General features: G+C 39.4%; 1 protein-coding gene across 2 annotated transcripts; it reads left to right on the top strand.

Annotated features, from left to right (window-relative positions):
- Positions 1-24: 24 nt before the first annotated feature.
- sez6l2 (seizure related 6 homolog (mouse)-like 2) lies at positions 25-17,734 on the top strand. 2 transcript variants are annotated; one of them, XM_063471619.1, is made up of 19 exons: positions 25-149; positions 890-957; positions 1,161-1,289; positions 1,388-1,603; positions 5,448-5,581; positions 5,883-6,075; positions 7,007-7,192; positions 7,312-7,495; positions 8,543-8,706; positions 9,237-9,431; positions 10,826-10,964; positions 13,128-13,324; positions 13,675-13,869; positions 14,723-14,917; positions 15,035-15,226; positions 15,403-15,441; positions 15,669-15,786; positions 15,911-16,022; positions 16,453-17,734. In XM_063471619.1, the coding sequence occupies exons 2-19, from the start codon at positions 903-905 to the stop codon at positions 16,480-16,482; spliced, it is 2,673 nt and encodes an 890-aa protein (XP_063327689.1). In that variant the 5' UTR covers positions 25-149; positions 890-902; the 3' UTR covers positions 16,483-17,734. The 2 variants fall into 2 exon arrangements, with proteins under 2 accessions (XP_063327689.1, XP_063327688.1); XM_063471618.1 differs by having other exon boundaries at positions 15,400-15,441.
- The last annotated feature ends 500 nt before the right edge of the window (positions 17,735-18,234 follow it).

The following is an 18,234-nucleotide window of genomic DNA, read 5'->3' as shown; positions in this document are numbered from 1 at the left end:
CAAATGCCCTCACATCATAGCCGAATGCGTCAACCACACGGTAACCAGCCAGGGGCATCTCACCAGCGCAAAGCCCGCCGTATTTCGGCCTAAAGCAACAGGATACCCGCCAGGATAAAGAATACTTAAACGCCGCCTGGAAGACAAAGGTAAGTGGTAGGCGCGTTTAAGCGCTGCTGAGATGGTTGCTGGTCTCACGGTAGCGATGACTGGTGTCAAAAATCGTCCTCCGCACAAAAGAGGGCCGAGGGAGGTGCGAGAGAAGCTGCCTCGCAGAGCCCCATCATTTTGTCACACACCAAGCTGGCATTTTCACCGAAGGAAACGCCTCGAATAGCAAGAGGAGGTTATTTTTTTTTCCTTTTTTCCTTTTTTTTCACACATTGCAGTGAACAGGTAACATGTTCAAATTGGGCAAGCAGCGATCACAGGCTCGCTCGCTTTTTTGGAATAGCGCATTTTCGGCATGTTGTTGCAGATTTGAATGAGAAAATGCAGAGGGAAGCCTGAATATTTAACCTTATACCTTGTGCGACGTGTGGGCCTACCTGGTTCATTTCTTCTCCACATCAACACCTGTAACAACAGCCTTTAATAAATAGACATTTACGCTTCTACGCTTTATAAAACGAAACGGCTTTTGAGATGAGATTTTACGGTATCGCGGTGATGTTCCGATCCGAGTGGCCTGTGATGTAAACATGTGCTGAATTGCGACCGAATTTGCTGTGATTAACAATTTGTTATTCATTACCACTCCTGCGGATTAAGCCTCCTGCAGCCATCATAAGCTATTAATAATCATTACAGTAACCTACAAAATGCAGCCGCCTAATTACATGATCACATGACAGTTTACTAATCGATCCGTTCATTTTAACCTTCCCAGGTCATCCATAACCATGGGGTTCACTCGCCTTGTGACGCTGTCTGTCACAGTGATCCACCTAGTTTCAGGTAACAGTCTATGTGTGTGTGTGTGTGTGTGTGTGTGTGTGGATTAAATGTATGCATGCGTGTTGTTACAGCAGATACATGGTGGACTGAGATATTTTATTTATTGCATATTTAGGAAAAATAATGTCTTTTCTCCCTTTTGCTGTAAATAGCAGCAGCAACAACAACAACAACAACAAAAACTAACTGTGTGCCTCTTCCAGGGATGAGCTTTATGACTCCTGAGCCTGATACACCACCAACATCCCCCCCGGACTCCTACCCACTGGGCGACATGATCCATGCTGCCCTGCAGAGTAAGGAATACTTGGGACGTGCTTCTGCAGGCACAGGTACACTAATAATGCTCTTTATATAGTTTAATTAATGCAGCTATAGTAATTGTACATTGGAAATGACACACATTTAATCAAACTCTTGGACTCTGCAGGTACCACCACCAATCCGACTCAGGCTGCACCCGGGATAGGGCAGACTGAGTCAACAGCCACTGCCATGTCACCAGGGCTGCTGACAACAGCTTTAAGCTCCTCTTCAGCTGCTAGCCAAACAGGATCGAGGAATACCATGTCCCCGCTACCCATAGAGGAGGAGACAACTACCACTCTGATTACCACGACCACCATAACCACAATGCACATGCCAGGTAATTGTGTTTTCCCATCTTTCCTCCCCTGAGTCTTGTTTGTTTTGCGATGTGATGATCCACAGCAACTGCAAGTTTCTACTGAATCCAATCACAACTTCAACTTCCCTGCTTCACTTTCAAGAAGATTTTGCCACACAAGGTAAATGTAAATATACTTTTTGTTTTTTAAACAGTCTTTGGTGACTCAATGTTAATGCTTAAACTTTGGCATTTAACTAATAATAATGTAAAGTAATGACACATATTCAGATCCACAGATTTTTTTATATAAAGAATTTTAGCTTAGTGCTAAAGAGAGAATATTTTTCCATTTTCAGTAACAATAGAAGTGCAGTCAGTGCAGACATCTGTGCATGTTTCTGGTCTAATTCCTGCAGCAATACTGTGCTTCCTTTGTTTCTACATTTCAGGATTCGTGACACAAAGGAAAGAGTGTATACACTGAATACTTGATGAAGAAGAGGCTGATGAAGTGTACTCCTACTTACCTGTTTGATGTAGAGAGTGGGACCACCTGTTGTCTCTGTCGCTCTTCAGTAATCCCAAAGCAAAGCAAAAACAGATTGGTTTACCAGCCAGGATTGTTTTCAGATGGGGTTTTTTAGCCAGATCTATCAATAATATGCCTTCCAAGGGCTTGTGTATCTTTGTATCTGATGGTTAGTATAGGAATGAATGACAGTGAAGAAAGGCTGGATAAACAGGCTGTTCATCCTCTGTCTCAAAATCTGGAGAGATGCTCTTAGCCTGTTCCTAATTGAATCCTGGACAAAGATTTTCCTCCACTTAGCTCCTTCTTTGATGTACACTGATGATTCAAACTAATAAAAAATAAGCTTGAATTTTGTAAAAAGGCACTCAGGTTTAAAAATAAAATCAAAATGCCTTTATTTTGAAGTAAAGAAGGTAGATTTAGGCTTAAATTTAGCTTTATTTTGCACAGGGAGTGCCTTGACATTTTTTTATATTTAAGCACCTCAAATAGAAATGGGTTGAATCCAGGAAGTGCACCATCTCAAAAGAAAAAAATTAAAGCTTATGTAATATTTATTATAATTATGTCATTCACAAAGGATAATAGAGACCTTGTTGACTGGATCTGTGATTCTTTGAAAAAAATAAGATGTGAAACCTGCACACTGCAAATTAAATAAGTCATTGTTTGGTATTTAAATTGTTTAGTTACTCACTTTTGGCATGCATTAGATGATATGATAAACATTTAACACACACTCCTGTTTGTGCCATCGCAGGGATAGTGCTCACCTCAGTGACCAACCACACTCACAGCGTCACAGCTTCTCTATTCTGACACGAAGGCAAATAACACTCAGCCTGAGCAAATAAACTGTAAGCATAATGTAGCAAACATAGAGCAACTCAGTGTGAAGGAGCATACATGATATTTTAGCTGATTTCCATTCTTTTTTTGCGGCTCGCATGGAACTTCCCAGACAAGCCTCATTGAGACTTACACACAAAATAAACTTAGTGGCTCCTTAGTGGTTTACACAGTTGCCTAAAAAGTGAAAGAGCCACAGTTTGATGCTTAGGAGGAGTCACAAGTCCTTTGGGCTGTATCAGGAAAGGCAGCTGATGTAAAAATCTGGCAAATATCTGCTCTCTATGGTGAACCTTTGTGAATAAGGGAGCAGCTGAAAGTAGCTTAACATTTTTATTTTAAGTTTTGTTTAATAACTCCACAAAAACAGTTTATGCTTAGCAAGTCAGTTTAATTACACTGAAAAAAAACCCTCTAAATGTTTAAGTCGGTACAAAGTAGTTTGAGAATTTGGCTTTATAGTATACAAAGGGGACTGGCATCTGGAAGGAGGTTATTGGTGTTGACTGTGTTCACTGTAACCAGACTAATCTTAATAATGAAGTCTAATTCTACTGTTTATCTTCTCACTGTTGTTGCAAAAAAAAAAATAAATGCAATAAAAAGTCATTGGTGAGCATGGAAATAACTGAAAAAAGCAACCGTGAACCTTGAAATACTGGTAACAGCACCTGTAAGAAATCATTGTCTCATGGCAAGCATGCTGATACAGGGTGGTGAAGAGTGCACCAACATCCTGTGCAAATGATAGTCAGAAATGCACTTCTGTGGGCTCCGGTGCCCGTGAGGCTCTTATTGGAGATGGATGAGAGTCATACAGCAACAGCACAAACAAGAGTTGGGAAATTTGATTGAGCTAAAGGAGGGAGGTCAGCTGATTTACACCATATGTGGGAAGAGAAATATCACAGAAGATGAACAATCTGTGAGACGTGTGTGTTTTTGTGTGTGTGTGAAAGACACAAAGAGAGAGTGTGTTTGTCACCTGCTTCCTCTCGGGGTTTTATTGTGTCTTTAGTGTTAATTGGGATTTCAGCCTTCTGTCAAACATCTCTCGAGGAGCCTGGCAAAGGTGTCAAACATGTTCATTGCTTATTGCAACATTATCGCACATTTGAGCTTTCTGGGTAATGGGCTTATTTGCTTTCCGGTGTTGGCGAGTAATTGGAGATGTTTCAGTTTTAGAATAAATGTTACTAAGAAAAATATATGATTACATTCTAAAGGGACTCCATTTGAATGTGCATAGCTGTAATTAACCTGAGTATGCCATGCCTGCAAACAGTCGACAAATCAGGTTGCTGTATAGTCTGACGGGAATGCCTTTTAGTGGGCTTCAGCTGCCGCCTACAACTTTCCTGCTCAGTTCAAAACATTTGTCAGAAAAGTAATCAAAGAGTAACTAAATTTAATAAGTCACTGTAATAATTAGATTCATTTTTAAATGTTTAACTACTAATTGCACTTTAAACTAGTAATCTGTAATGCATGTATTTCAGAAGTGACCTTCCCAAAACCGTCGCTTTCTTGCTAAGAGTTGAGAAGTATATTACGTTAAGTATGAGGCTACATAAGGATGGCTGCATTAAACAAGGTGCCAAAAACCACATGCCGTCTTTTTAGTGGGGTTTTTATAGTCCTTTACCCAGCGAGCAACCCCTTCTTTGTTTCTGTTCAGTCTTTGCCAAATAGATTGTGAAGCCTGTTTCCTCCCCAGAGATCATTTCTGTGTAAGTGGTCGTCAGTAATTTGATTTTACTGATGCATAGCAGCGGTTTTTGTCAGTCAATAAAATAATTTAAGCCAAGGGAAACCAGCATATTATGTGTCACCCAAGCCAGTGCTTCACTGCATTTGTTATTAATGTCAGTTAATATTTACTAAACCAGCTGATGTACTGTTGCTGATAACTTGCACCACCTTATTATCCATTTTGCCTACTTTCAGACTCACATTTTACATCTTAAGAAGAGGAGTATTTTCCCTTTGTGTGGGATTAAAGTGTTTTTGTAATCACCTTTTACCAAATTAGAAATTTAATTTTCATTAAAGCAGACCCTTGCGATCATAAACACCCAACACCACATTTATAAACTAAGCAATCCCGTTGGTCTCTGCACGCATTTAAAATTTTATTGATAACCACATGACTGCTCATTTCAGGCATCGGAGTTGTAGTTTCATAAAAGATCTTAAGACGCTGGAACTTCTCTAATTTTCACTTAGAGAAATCATTCTGCAGTTCTCCTCCAAAACGCAGGTTACTGGAGTGCAACAAGGTCACATCTAGACTGTATCAGGCTGATCAGTCGACACACACTGCATCCTCTGGGATACTGACAATAAGTCATGATCAAAGAATGCTTTCACTAGCTGTGAAGATACTAGTTGAGAAAGAAAATGCAGATAGTATAAAACCTGTATATAAGTTTGCTACAGCTTTTCTGAATCATAGACTTTTCCTACTTCTTCACCTGCTCTGTCCCTCTTGTTTTACAGTTCAATGCAACGCTACTTTATTAGCCATGGAGGATGTTGTTGAGTCTCCAGATCCCACAACATCTTCATCTTTTTCCCCCTTGGAGTGCACCTACAGCATTACTGTGTACGCAGGTTATGGAGTGGAAATTCAGGTAGTGTGCATTAGAAATTCATAAACATCTTAACCAGCTATTTTTAAGCAGTTTATTGTAACAAAAGCCCAACATGCTGCTGTTGATAAATTTGTCAGAAAGTGTTCGTTACGTTTAATTTAGACTCCATGACTCAGCTTTTCTTTTTTGTAAGTACAGCATTTGCAAACACTGTACAGACAATCGTGAGTTAGTTTAGGTTGTATAGTATGTCAGCAGATTCACTTCATGAGCTGCTAAGCTACCGGGAAAGTTTATATAACGACAGCAAACAAAAGAGGTGTCCTCTTTTTTCCCCCAGGTGAGAAAGGCTAACCTTTCCAAGGATGAGTCTCTAACAATCATGGGAAACGGCAGATCAGGACCAGAGCTGTTAGCCAATGAGACCTTGATGAAACAGGGTCAGGTGATTCGCAGTACAACCAATCAGGTTTACATCCACTATCGCAGTCTGCGACAGACCAACCATGGCATGTTCAGTCTCCACTATCAAGGTAACTCAACCTCTTTCATAAGATAAGCAGAACATTTTTATGTCTCTAACTTTTCGCGCTTTCTTTCTGTCTACCTTTATTTAGTAACATTAATGTGATAAAGTGTTATGTGGCTGGAATAAAAAGCTTCATAAATACACAGTGAAACCACAGAAGCGTGGTAGATGTTTCTCTCACTTTAATTTGCAGGTTTTAATTTAGTCACTGTCCTTTGAGTTTTAAAGTGAGAATGTCTCACCTGCACATTTTCATATGCATCGCTTATTCTCTAAAGCATGCCTTGTTTAGCCAGGAAACTCTGAGCTTTACGCGTTTGATTAAAATGAATGAAAAGATTCAAGGTGAATAACAAGTGTCAGTTCAGTGGCATCTTGTTAAAAGCAACACCAGTGATGATAGATGATAATTGTGCAGGTGACAAGACAGCCACCTGCTCAGTCGTGCCACCTTGGACATCTCTGTCTGTTTCTGTTTCTATTCTGCTACGTGATGATGATAGCATAACAGATATCTGAGGACTTAAAGATCACCACCTGATAGACGACTTATTAGAATGTGTTTGGAGTAAATGGCAGAAGAAAATTATGAATAAGAGATGTGCAGAGCGTACACAGTAGAAGTAAAAGAATAAAGTAGAGAGTATAGAGGGAAAAGATCTGCATTGCACGTTTAGCTAACTGGTTTGGACATACGCAAAGGACAGATAGTGGATATATTGGACAAAGATGATGGAGATTAAGATGGAGCTGCGAGGGAGGAGGAAAAGAGGAAGATCATGGGGAAGATTTGTGGAAGATTTGATGTAGTGGAGGAGGACATGCAGACAGTTGGTGTGACAGAGTAGGATGCTAGGGATAGGGTGAGATGGAGGAAGAGGAACTGCTGTGGCGACCCCTAAAGAGTTTAACTGTTGCTTAACCTTAATCAACAGCCTTTCTGCTGTCCTGCCCATTCCCAATGTCTCCTGAGGGCGGTGGAGTGACAGTGACCGACATCCATCCTGGAGGTCAGGCACACTTTCACTGTGATCCAGGTTTTCAAGTCCGCGGACATGAGGTGGCGACCTGTGTTAACATGACGCAGCCACGCTGGAGCACTCCTGAGCCTCAGTGTGTTGGTTAGTGAACTGACTCAGACTTCTTTTAAATTTCCCACTGCCTCATCTTCTTTGCTAACTCTGTTGGTTTAAACCTGGTCAGCTTTGAGTTCATTTAAATGGATTTCATTTTCTCTCAGCCGTGTCTTGTGGAGGGTGGATTCGTAATGCGACTGTGGGACGGATACTGTCCCCACCGCCTCCATCAGTAAGCAACCACAGCAATGGAAATAATCTGAGCTGTCACTGGTTAATAGAAGCCAAAGAGGGACACAGACTCCACCTACACTTTGAGAGAATTGCACTGGATGAAGATGATGATAAGTAAGCCTGCGTTTTAACCACTTCGCATATCGCAGAGTGATAACAACACTGATAACAAGTTTTTCTTTTTTCTTTTTACATTTTTGTGTTTAGTATTTGTTTTTCTCCGATATCAATTGTAGGAGTAAACTACCAACTGTGCTGTGCACCCAGCTTCATTTTTTTTTTTTAGGATTCAATTATACTGGCTTTCTCAAAGTTACGAACACTCCTTATTGTTTATCTTACGCTGGCCATTTGTGCAGCCTTTAAGTTCGTCCTCTGTTTGAAAGCCCACTTTCTCTTGATTTATTTGTCTCTCTTCATGCTTCTGCAAACAAAATCCAACTTTGCTTGAGATTACCATATAGAGTATCAAAGAAACACTGGAAACCAATGTTTTATGCAGTTTAAAGCCTGAGCTTTGGAATCATGAGGATTAATTTTGCATTCACTGGTATCATTATTGAAACTTTGGCCCTGTTTAATATGAACATCCAGCACTGTAACACTATGTGTGTGGCAGAAAATAAGATCAGCAGGTTCACTTTAATATTCAGTTGCTATTTTAAGTCATAGAGCTCCCAGATTCATACAATAATAAAAAAAACTTTTTAGAAATTTGCTATTTTCCCTTTTATTTTGCCTACGCTTGTTCTCTGAAGGTCATTCATCCATCCATCTCTCCATCCATCAATCCATCCATTTTTCTATCCAATTCAGGGTCACAGGGGGTTAGCTGTCATAGAGCGAGTGGCAGGGCGCCACGGAGAGGTCGACGGTCGATCACAGGGCTAACACAGAGACAGACAGCAGTTTAGTCACCAGGCAGACTAATGTGCATGTGCTTGCATCGTGAGAGAAGATTTATATGTTTAGAGATTATGTTTAAAATCTGTCAAAATACTGGGCAAAGTCTCTCACAGCACACTTTCACTTTGCAATAAAAAAGTAGCCAAAGCAAAAGACTTGTTCAGCCTCCTTCGACCTGCTGCCTGTGCACATTCCTGCTTTCCTTAAAGCGTTTCTGCTAACCTTTGTGGTGTATTTGTGGTTCATTGCTTTCAGGTTGATTGTGCGCAGTGGAAACAGTTCCCTGGCTCCGACGCTTTTTGACTCAGATATGGATGACGTCCCAGAACGTGGGTTGCTGAGCGAGAGCTCCACACTGTACCTGGAGCTCACAGCTGATTCTTCTTCCATCCCTTTGCTGCTGGCGCTGCGATATGAGGGTGAGCAGAGAGAGCCTGCATCCTTTTTGCTTACATTAGGTCTTTCCCAGGTTCAGCAAAACAAAAAGATGGTAGCAGAGCGTCCTTCTGACCTCATTACTGTGAAATATATGGTACACGGGTCAGCATTGTGCCTGAGAAAAAAGCCAGAAATCATGCAAATGGATTCTTGGAGATTTTGTTAAATCTCAGTAAAGCCTTTCCCTTGTTAATTATTGATAATTCAGGAAAGACATGCATAATGAGCCACATGAATGCTTACAGTCTGCCCACGTGTCAGTGGGATTTACTTTAAGGCTTTGAAGCGGCTCAGTGCTGAAACTCTTAGCCTTTTACACCTGGGCTTTTTCTAGCCAAGATTCTGGGACATACCAACTGAAAAGTTTCCCAATAAATCAAATGAGGACGACTGCCTAATTTTATCTAGAAGGAGAACAGCTCCCTGAATATCAAATGCCACGACGAGGAAACACTCTGTGATCTTTATAAATGTGCACAAATGGTTTACTTTTTCCTTCGTCCTTTCTAAGCTTTCGATGATGAGCACTGCTGGGAGCCCTACATGCCTCATGGAAACTTCAGCAGCAGTGACATCACGTATCAGCTGGGAACCACCGTCACCTTCACCTGTTCTCCAGGCTTTGTCATGGAACAAGGTTCAGGGACCATTGAGTGCGTCGATCCCAGTAACCCTCACTGGAATGACAGCGAACCTGTGTGCAGAGGTATGTTTAAGGATTCATCGGTTTTATGTTCCAAGAGAAGATGGTAATGTTGACACTGTTTACTGATTTTCAGTATAATAATATTAAACCTTTTCATACTGAAAAGCATCTTTTGAAACAAAAATATAAACTTTACTTATTCTTGTTTATTTCTTATTTAGCGTGACGTAAGAAAATGTTTTTTGATTTATTGATAGTTAGGGCGAGTTGTGCAGAGATAAGCGTCTGAAGCTTTGAGATGCCGTGTGTAGCCACATTGACTGTGTCATCGGCTGATCTGCCAGCATGCTGTGAAAACTGAGATTTAAAACTGGCAGAGATCTTGCACCGGGTCAGGGACTGGCTGAAAACACAGGTGCCAGAGTTTTATCTAAGCGTTAAAGTGACATATTCTGAAAGCCAAATGCTGTGTTTTATTTCTGCTTACAGAAACCAAGAAGTAGGTTGTATAAATATTGATCCAGAAAGGTGAAATATGAAATGTCAGGAGATTGGCATCCATGTGCCTGTTATAAAGTTATGGTTGTTTAGTCCAGGTCTTCATATCCTTGTTTTTCTCTCACTGAATTAGATTTGCAAATGTAGACTTACCATCCTGTATGTGTGTGTGTGAAGGATGGTAATTCTCATTCTGCATCTTCTTTTTTTTATCACATTTATTGAACGAAAGCTTGGACTCCCTCCATAACTATAGTTGGACGTGTGTCTGTGCAGCAACACAGTTTAATGCCTTGGATTTGGTGAGGCTAGTGCTGGCATTTTATGTGAAGCCAACACTAGCCTCAAGCACAAACTGAGCGTTTTCTTACAGGGGAAATGGTAGAACTGCACTCCATCATGGAGTAGTTTACACACTCGCCTAAAACGCATAAGCTGCATGTTTTGATTTGGGGAGGAGACAGATCCCTTTGTGGTTGTGTCAGAAACAATATTGTGGTATCCGGTGCCTGGCAAATCAAATATGTGGAGATACCCAGAGTGAGGGAGCAGCTGAAAGCAGCTTCACACTGAAATAGAAGTGCTGCTGAGTAGCCACTTCCCTACTGACATACTTTCTGAACTGTTTGTATTATATTTGTAGTTGCTGTGAAGTAATGAGGTAAGAGTGTCAAAGCGATCATTCCTTAAAAGACTGAAAGTAAGCTAATGACAGTTTGCATTAAGGCTTCTTATAATATTAAGTATGTGTAGTAAACAAAATGATTACAAAAGCATGTGCTTAGCCTGCTTCTGCAAATGTTTTTTTAAAGTTTAATTTTATTTCTTTTCTCCAAATTAATATTTTGTGTCTTCTCAATTTCCTTTTTATTTCTTTAATGTCTACTTTTCCTTGCTTCTCTGACTCCCAGGCTGCATCCTCACCTCAGTTTCTCTCCTTTGTTCTGCCCCATAAGCTCTGTGCGGAGGAGAGTTGACCGAGCCCTCTGGAACCATCCTGTCTCCTGATTGGCCCCAGAGCTACTCCAAGGGCTTAGACTGTGTGTGGCAAATCCATGGTAACGAGGAGAAACGCATTGAACTGGATGTCCAGATGTGAGTGATTAATTTGTCTCTTTTTAGTATTTGGAATGCATTTTAAAAATAAATTAGACCGCATAATGCTTTATGTACTATAGAGTTTAATTATTCAATATTTTAAAAATGTCCACCCAAACTCAGGCAGGTTAGTATCTTCAATCTTAAATGTTTTAAACTTCTAGATTAGCTTCTAATTATTTACAATATATAAAAATCTCCACATGCTGTTGAACTATATATGTTTCCGAGCCATATTTTTTTCAGTAAAAGAAAATATAGACATCCATTCATCTGCTTCTTATAAACACTATATCTCAGGAACATCAGGGGGGGATTTCTTTGAAATTTTTAAATATTGCTAACTATCAGATTTATTAATAAAATACTAGGATTTCACTCACCAGAAACTAAAGCACAAACACTCTTAACCTCCTAAGACCCGAACTCTTCCACAGCATGCATTTTTAATTTCTCTTTGATATTTGGGATAATTGGGACCCGATGAATGTAAAAACAAAGAATTACCAGATTTTTTTTTTTACACAATTTTTGTTTCTAAGCAAAATGAGAACCACAAATGAGGATATTTGTTTAAAATTTCGATAGAACAGTAGCAGTATAATGTCCTCGTGAGTGGATATCAGGCCCCTGTAGAGCAAAATTGAGTATTTGGGTCTAAATAACCAAAAATGTGTTGTCCACATATGTGGACGCCAGGTCCTAGGAGGTTAAACAATGTGTACAGCAGCAGGATATGTTGTTTGACAGGCGTTTCATTAAAAATGCCCCAAAAGGCACCAGCTATTGGCTACAGCTGCTCGTGTCAGCACACCTGTCAGTCAAAGCAGCTGCGCCCCTAACTTTAAGCTTTAGTAGTCTATCCACAGAGGCCAAAATGCTGTTTAGCTGAACATTTGAACATGGGAATCAATGGGAAATGGCTCACATTTTGGAGTCACCCTCAGGTGAGAAGTCGAAAATAAAGCCAGCTTCTGCAGTGACTTTATGTTTTTTAGCCTTAGAGGCTGCTGCTAGGGTGCACCCTGGACATGTCCCTAATCCATCACAGGGCTGGCACAGAGAGCAGCCACACACACTCATATCCACATATAAGGCCCATTAAGAATCAGCAGTTAACTGCAGTTAACTAACTGCCTGAAGAAACCAGAGTACCTGAAGGAAACCTACATGAGCACAGGGACAGAAAGACTCGAGATAACCAGGAAGTTGAAGCCTCTTGACATGAGGAAGAAGTGCCATTCACTCTTTCACCGTGCCATATCTAAAGAACTGACCAATTATGACAACATTTCATACAATCTTCAAACAGAATAACCAGAATAAACAGGTGACCTGTCTTACATTTTATATCCAAAAGGTCATCTTCACTGTGACATCATAATAGTCAGCAAATAGACTAAGGAACAGTAAAGCTGAGTTTGTGAACTGGTGTTGCCAAACTTTAAAATGTGGTGACGGTATAAATCTTCCCTGCTGTTACGCTGAATATATATGTGAAGCATCCATGTTGTAAAATTTGTATTTGTGTGGAGCATCTGTGTTTTTAAGTATTTTATAATTAAATCAAATCAAATTTATTTATATAACCTTATATCACAAATCAAAGAATTGCTTCAGGAGGCTTCAAAGTCCATACAGCAAACAGCGTCCTCTTTCCCTAGACTCTTAACTCAGATGAGGAACAACTCCAATTATTCTTCATACTGGAAACATTGATATGAACTGTACTTTGGTGTGTTGGCTCAGGCATACAAGCACAAAGCGGTAATTGTAGTTTAATAAATGTGCTTAATTTAATTTCTCCCTTAAAGTAATAGAGTCACAGCACGCAGCACACTGAACTGACAATAAATTAAATGAGTATTAGAGAAAAATCATTTAATCAGCATCCTGGGGTCAAATTCAGGTCACGAATGTCCCGCAGGTCTTGGTTTTCTACTGTTGTCTTTAATCATGAGCATGTTTATATTTTAATTCAAGTTACACTTTGTATCCATGGTACATGTGAAAATTGTTTTAAAGCATTAAAAATAAAGCAGCAAACAAACAAGAAAAAAGATATATGGATTAGAAAAAAGAACTGTTCTCTGGTAGCTGTACAGATCTCTCTACATAAAAAAGCTTATTTCTCCTTTTATTCTTCTCTTCACTCCGTAGTTTAAATATCCGTCACACTGATGTGCTGACCATTTTTGATGGGCGTGATCTCACGTCCCACGTGATCGGCCAGTACCTGGGGTCCAAAGAGCGTTTCCAGGTTGTTTCAGGGGGGTCTGAGGTTGCCATCCAGTTTCAGAGCGATCTGGACGACTCCAGTTTCATCCTGAGTCAGGGATTCCTCATTCATTATCGTGGTAAGTGCACTAATTGATGACTGTAAAAGTACACAATACAATATGGAGAAGGTCAATATAAAGAGCTGGTTCTGCCAGAGGCGTCTTCCTATTAAAAGGGAGTTTTTTTATTCCCACTGTTCCCAAGTACTTGCTCACAAGCAGTCGTCTAGTTGGATTATTGTGGGGTCTTTACCTTACAATTAAAAGTGCCTTGAGGTGAGTGTTGTTGTGATTTGGTTCTGTATAAATAAAACTGAATTGAGTCGAATTGAGTTGAATTGAATGAGGGCTGCTGCCAGCAGGAAACAGATTTCAAACAGCTGCTTTTGTTTCTGTCACTGAATTGTTCCTTTGTCTGTGTTATGAAGAGGTCGAACCTAATGACACCTGCCCTACCCTTCCTAATATTGAGTTTGGCTGGATCAGCTCATCCCACTCCTCCCCCGTGAGAGGCAGCGTGCTGACCTATCAGTGCCAGCCGGGGTATGACATCAGCGGCTCTGACGTAATCACCTGCCAGTGGGACCTGTCCTGGAGCAGCAGTCCGCCTACCTGCGTTAAGGGTAAGACGAGCAGTGTGAAAAAAAGCCAGGCCCTCTGAGGGAGAACCCAGATTATGCAAACTGTTTATAGTTCATCACTCGCAGAGCATTTCCAGGATTTTCTCTGAAGGTTCTTAAAAGTCCTCTTCCCTTCTCCTAACAGTTTTCCACTATTGGAGCTCTTTTAATAGTGTAAATAGTTTTAAAAGAACGTTTATCTTTACCAGGGTGTAGTCCTAATTTTATGGAAAAATTCTAAATGTTGTAATTCTTAGAAGTTTCTTAGAGCTTAAATAAAAAATAAATAAATAAATAAATTTCCTTTTTTCTTTTTTCTTTTTTTTTTGTTCCTTTTTTTGTTGTTATTTTTAAGAAATGGTTTGACACTTTGTTACATGTGGTTGTAAGCTTTCACCTGAAGAGTCATATGAAGAGCGTGGTAGCTTGAAAGGTTTTGAATGAATTCTGATTTTTTTAAAAGATGTAGGATCATGTTAAAAATCGATTTAAATTTGGCTTATATCCACAAAGGTCTTCAAGGCCAACTCAGTCATTTATTAGTCAAAATTTGGCAAAACTTAACAAAACTTAGGAACTATTATTTTTACAATATGGTGTGTATTGTCAATATATAGAAAGTACTGTATGAATATTTAAAATACGTCACATTTGACCTCTGAGCTCACCTTTACATTTTACATCTGCTTTTCTTTCGAGTTGAGTCCAAAACATGTCATATATTCAAAGAAAGTACTGTCACGAGAAAGAGAATGAGCTGCCTAGTTAGTTAGAAATATACTGTAGCATAGTATTATATAATAACCTCATATTGTTTGTGTCCAGTTGTTTATAAATCTAATTTTGCCCCCTACAGTACAGCAGTGCCCTGACCCAGGAGAGGTGGTAAACGGAGCACGCTCCGTGCGCCCCGAAACAGGCTTTGCCGTTGGGACAGTGGTTCGTTTCTCCTGTAACCAGGGTTATCAGCTGGAAGGTCCCAGCCAAATCTCCTGCTACGGACGAGACACTGGTACCCCCAAATGGAGCGACCGCAGCCCAAAGTGTGTCTGTAAGTGCCCTTCCTGCACTCAGCTGACCTCGTCTGTTTATGAAGCTTATTTTTGCACGTTTTGAATCAGCTGCACGTACGTGACTGTCCTCTGTGTGTTTTGTGTGCCGCGAACAGTAAAATATGACCCATGTCCAAACCCTGGAGTCCCCGACAATGGTTACCAAACTCTTTACAAGCACACCTACCAAGCTGGAGAAACCCTGCGATTCTTCTGTTATGAGGGCTACGAACTTATCGGTGAGGTCATCATCAGCTGTGTTCCCGGTCATCCATCTCAGTGGAACAGCCCGCCGCCCTTTTGCAAAGGTGAAGCTCACCACTATGGAGCTTTATTTTAAACGTTGTATTAAGATTAAACTGACTAGATTCAAACTTTATAAATTATTAGTTACCTGCAATTATTTTGTCAACTATATAAAAATATAGCATTGAGCTCCTGAACGTTTAAAAATATGATATTTTATCTCTTTCTTATTTTGAAGTGGCATATGAGGAGCTATTGGATGATCACAAGTTAGAAGGTAATTTGTTTTGGTTTTTTCTCTCTTAAATACGTCATTTAAACATGCTCTTTAAAACAAATACATATGGGATTTTAATTTTAAATGCACTTGCACCTGGTATTTTTTTCAATTTGATAAATATACCATATAAATGTGGTGATCTAGCACCTTATTTTTGTTGTGTTTGACAGTTTAGGCTTATAACCAAACCAAAAGCTAATGTAACACTTTTGATTGGTGTGCAGTGTCCCAGTCATTCCAGCCATCCCATCAGATCCTGAGTGAGAACATTGCTTTGGCAATAATTCTGCCAATCATCCTGGTCATCCTCCTCATTGGAGGAATCTACATGTACTACACAAAGTAAGTATTTCCACATCTGCAGTGTAGACACTACAACACTGCTTTCCAAATGTTCTCCACCTCAGTTCCTAATGACCTGTGCGCTGAATAATTCATGGATGTGGTTACATTTTGTCTTTCACAGCATCTGCAGACTAGAATGGAAGCCACACTTCTGGAAGTCTCTTTCTCACACGCACTCCTACAGTCCCATCACAGTCGAGTCAGACTTCAACAACCCGCTTTATGAAGCAGGGGTAAGTACACGGAAGGTGCTGCTTAACATTATTTATTCCACTTGGTTTTAATTGAGATCTGACTGAATGACTATTTTATTTGTGCATTCAAGATATAGGCGCATGCTCACCGACCACTTTATTAGGTACAGATGTTTAGCTGCTAGATAACACAAGTATTGAATCAGGTAATCATATTGCAGCACAATATGATTGTGATGATTGTGTACATTTAGGCATGTAGACATGGTCAAGAGTACCTGCTGAAGTTAAAACCGAGCAACACCAAAATAGCTCTGATCTAATAGAGAGGTGACGGTAACTGAAATAACCACTTGTTAAAAGCAAAGTATGCTAAATGTAAGCTGTACCTAATAAAGTGTCCAGTGAGGATATGTCAACACCATATCCAACATTAAAGTTGGTCCTCTGTTTTTTACTTTGACGACAGGATACGCGGGAGTACGAAGTGTCCATTTAGTGGAGAAAGGGTCTTGAAACCACCGAATGATTCAGTTCTTTGGGAAGACAAATTCCTCTGTATTATAAGGCCTCACTCCCCCTTTTAAATTCTGGATTATGTTTCTGTTTTACCATCTCTGTAATATCTGGTTTATTCACCATGGATATGATTTCTTCTGATTTTCTGCACTGATGTGGTGGTCTGCCAAATGTGAGTCCTACTTCATCCTGTATCATTAGGACCGGTGCCTTATAAAGGGTAAGAAATTGTCAACAAAGAAAAACAAAAAAGTGAGAGGAGAACCGGAGAGCGGGGAAGGGTAAAGGGAAATGGATTTATCTAGTTAGTAAAAACAGAATGAGGCCAAACATTAAAGAACTTGGCAATACTTTATTTGTAACAATCAAAAGTTGAGGTCATAATACATCCTGTGTTTCTCTTGTATTTTTAAAGCGGCTCGTAATACATCATTACAGTACAGGGAAAGAATTGTTTGATTTTATCCAGGAAAAAAAGTGATTTTCTCTACTTTACTTTTTCTTCGCGTGTGTAAAACACTCTCTCTCATACACACACGCGCGCACACACACACACACACACACAAAATGAATGTAAATATCTGACTTAATAGTGACTGAGGTTTATAAATATATAAGCCTCGTATACAGATATATATACACACACTTATACATGGTGGCGGGAGGTTATATATTTTCATTATATACATATAATGAAAATTCAGTGCCAAAATATAATGTTAAATTATTTAATGTCTCTAAGTGTTTCATCTGTTGTTGAAATAGTGTTTACAAAGGCAGTGTTTATTTTATTCTTCGCTGTTTCTCGAGTGCATCATCACCCAACGCCACACGACATGACGTGTAAGAAAAAGGTGGGGACATGAATGTCATTATGCTTAGAGCATGCACTGATTGTAAATTATATTGCTTATGCTCAATCTTTCCATTACCATTATAGTTACTGACAGCTATCATTGTTATCAAATTTGATGTTGTATGCACTATGTTGATAAAAAACTACAAATCTGGCTGCTTGCTGTGATGCATTATGTGTTGATTTACAAATGATTGTTTGAAAAGTGAATGTTGTCTCATTCACTGTGCCAAATGAAGGATCTTGGAGACTGTTTCTGATCTTTGTAGATTTAATTCTTCTCTTATCATCAGTAGCATTTCTTTGCTTCATATATGAATACACTCTTTGGAAGGCAGTAAATTATTTGCTGAACTGGAAATAAAGTCTCTGTTGAATGGTGTAAGCTTGTAGAAATGTGCAGTTATTTGCTTGTGATCACAACACATTTGCACATACACAAATATTGAAGTCTATTAATCATATTAGTAAGAAATACACAATATAAAGCTTTCCAATACTTTAGCTTTCACCGGTTTCATTAAATGGTTTTTATTTTAATATAGAAATTGTCTTGAAATAGTGATATTAATTTTATGGGTTAGTCATTTAAAAACCATTACCACTGAAAAGTATGTAAATACACAAAAACAATTATGTGATTATTCTAACACTGGAGTTATCCACGTTAATTATACATATACATCATGTAAGCTTTGTAAGTCTGTCATTGTAATTCTTCGTCCCTCAGGTTGTGGTATATTTGTACATAGTGTGCATCTGATGTGGTCTGTCACTGTCTCTGAGTTCCATTGCGACTCCTGGAGAGAGGAGAATGTGACGTTATAGTCTTTGAAAAGTAAAACTGTAGATCTGAATTTGTTAATGTGAATGTTT

The sequence above is a fragment of the Pelmatolapia mariae genome, linkage group LG4 (genome assembly GCF_036321145.2).
Source record: "Pelmatolapia mariae isolate MD_Pm_ZW linkage group LG4, Pm_UMD_F_2, whole genome shotgun sequence".
In the NCBI taxonomy this organism is placed as follows: domain Eukaryota; kingdom Metazoa; phylum Chordata; class Actinopteri; order Cichliformes; family Cichlidae; genus Pelmatolapia; species Pelmatolapia mariae.
Note: the sequence above shows the minus strand (reverse complement) of the source record. Positions and strands in the feature narration are given on the sequence as shown.

Excerpts from the sequence above, each read along its gene's own strand:
- sez6l2 (XM_063471618.1), top strand. The coding sequence starts at position 903 with ATGGGGTTCACTCGCCTTGTGACGCTGTCTGTCACAGTGATCCACCTA. Across the intron at positions 13,325-13,674 it reads ATTCCTCATTCATTATCGTG|AGGTCGAACCTAATGACACC; the intron begins GTAAGTGCACTA and ends TGTGTTATGAAG. Across the intron at positions 15,227-15,399 it reads CCCGCCGCCCTTTTGCAAAG|AAGTGGCATATGAGGAGCTA; the intron begins GTGAAGCTCACC and ends TTTCTTATTTTG.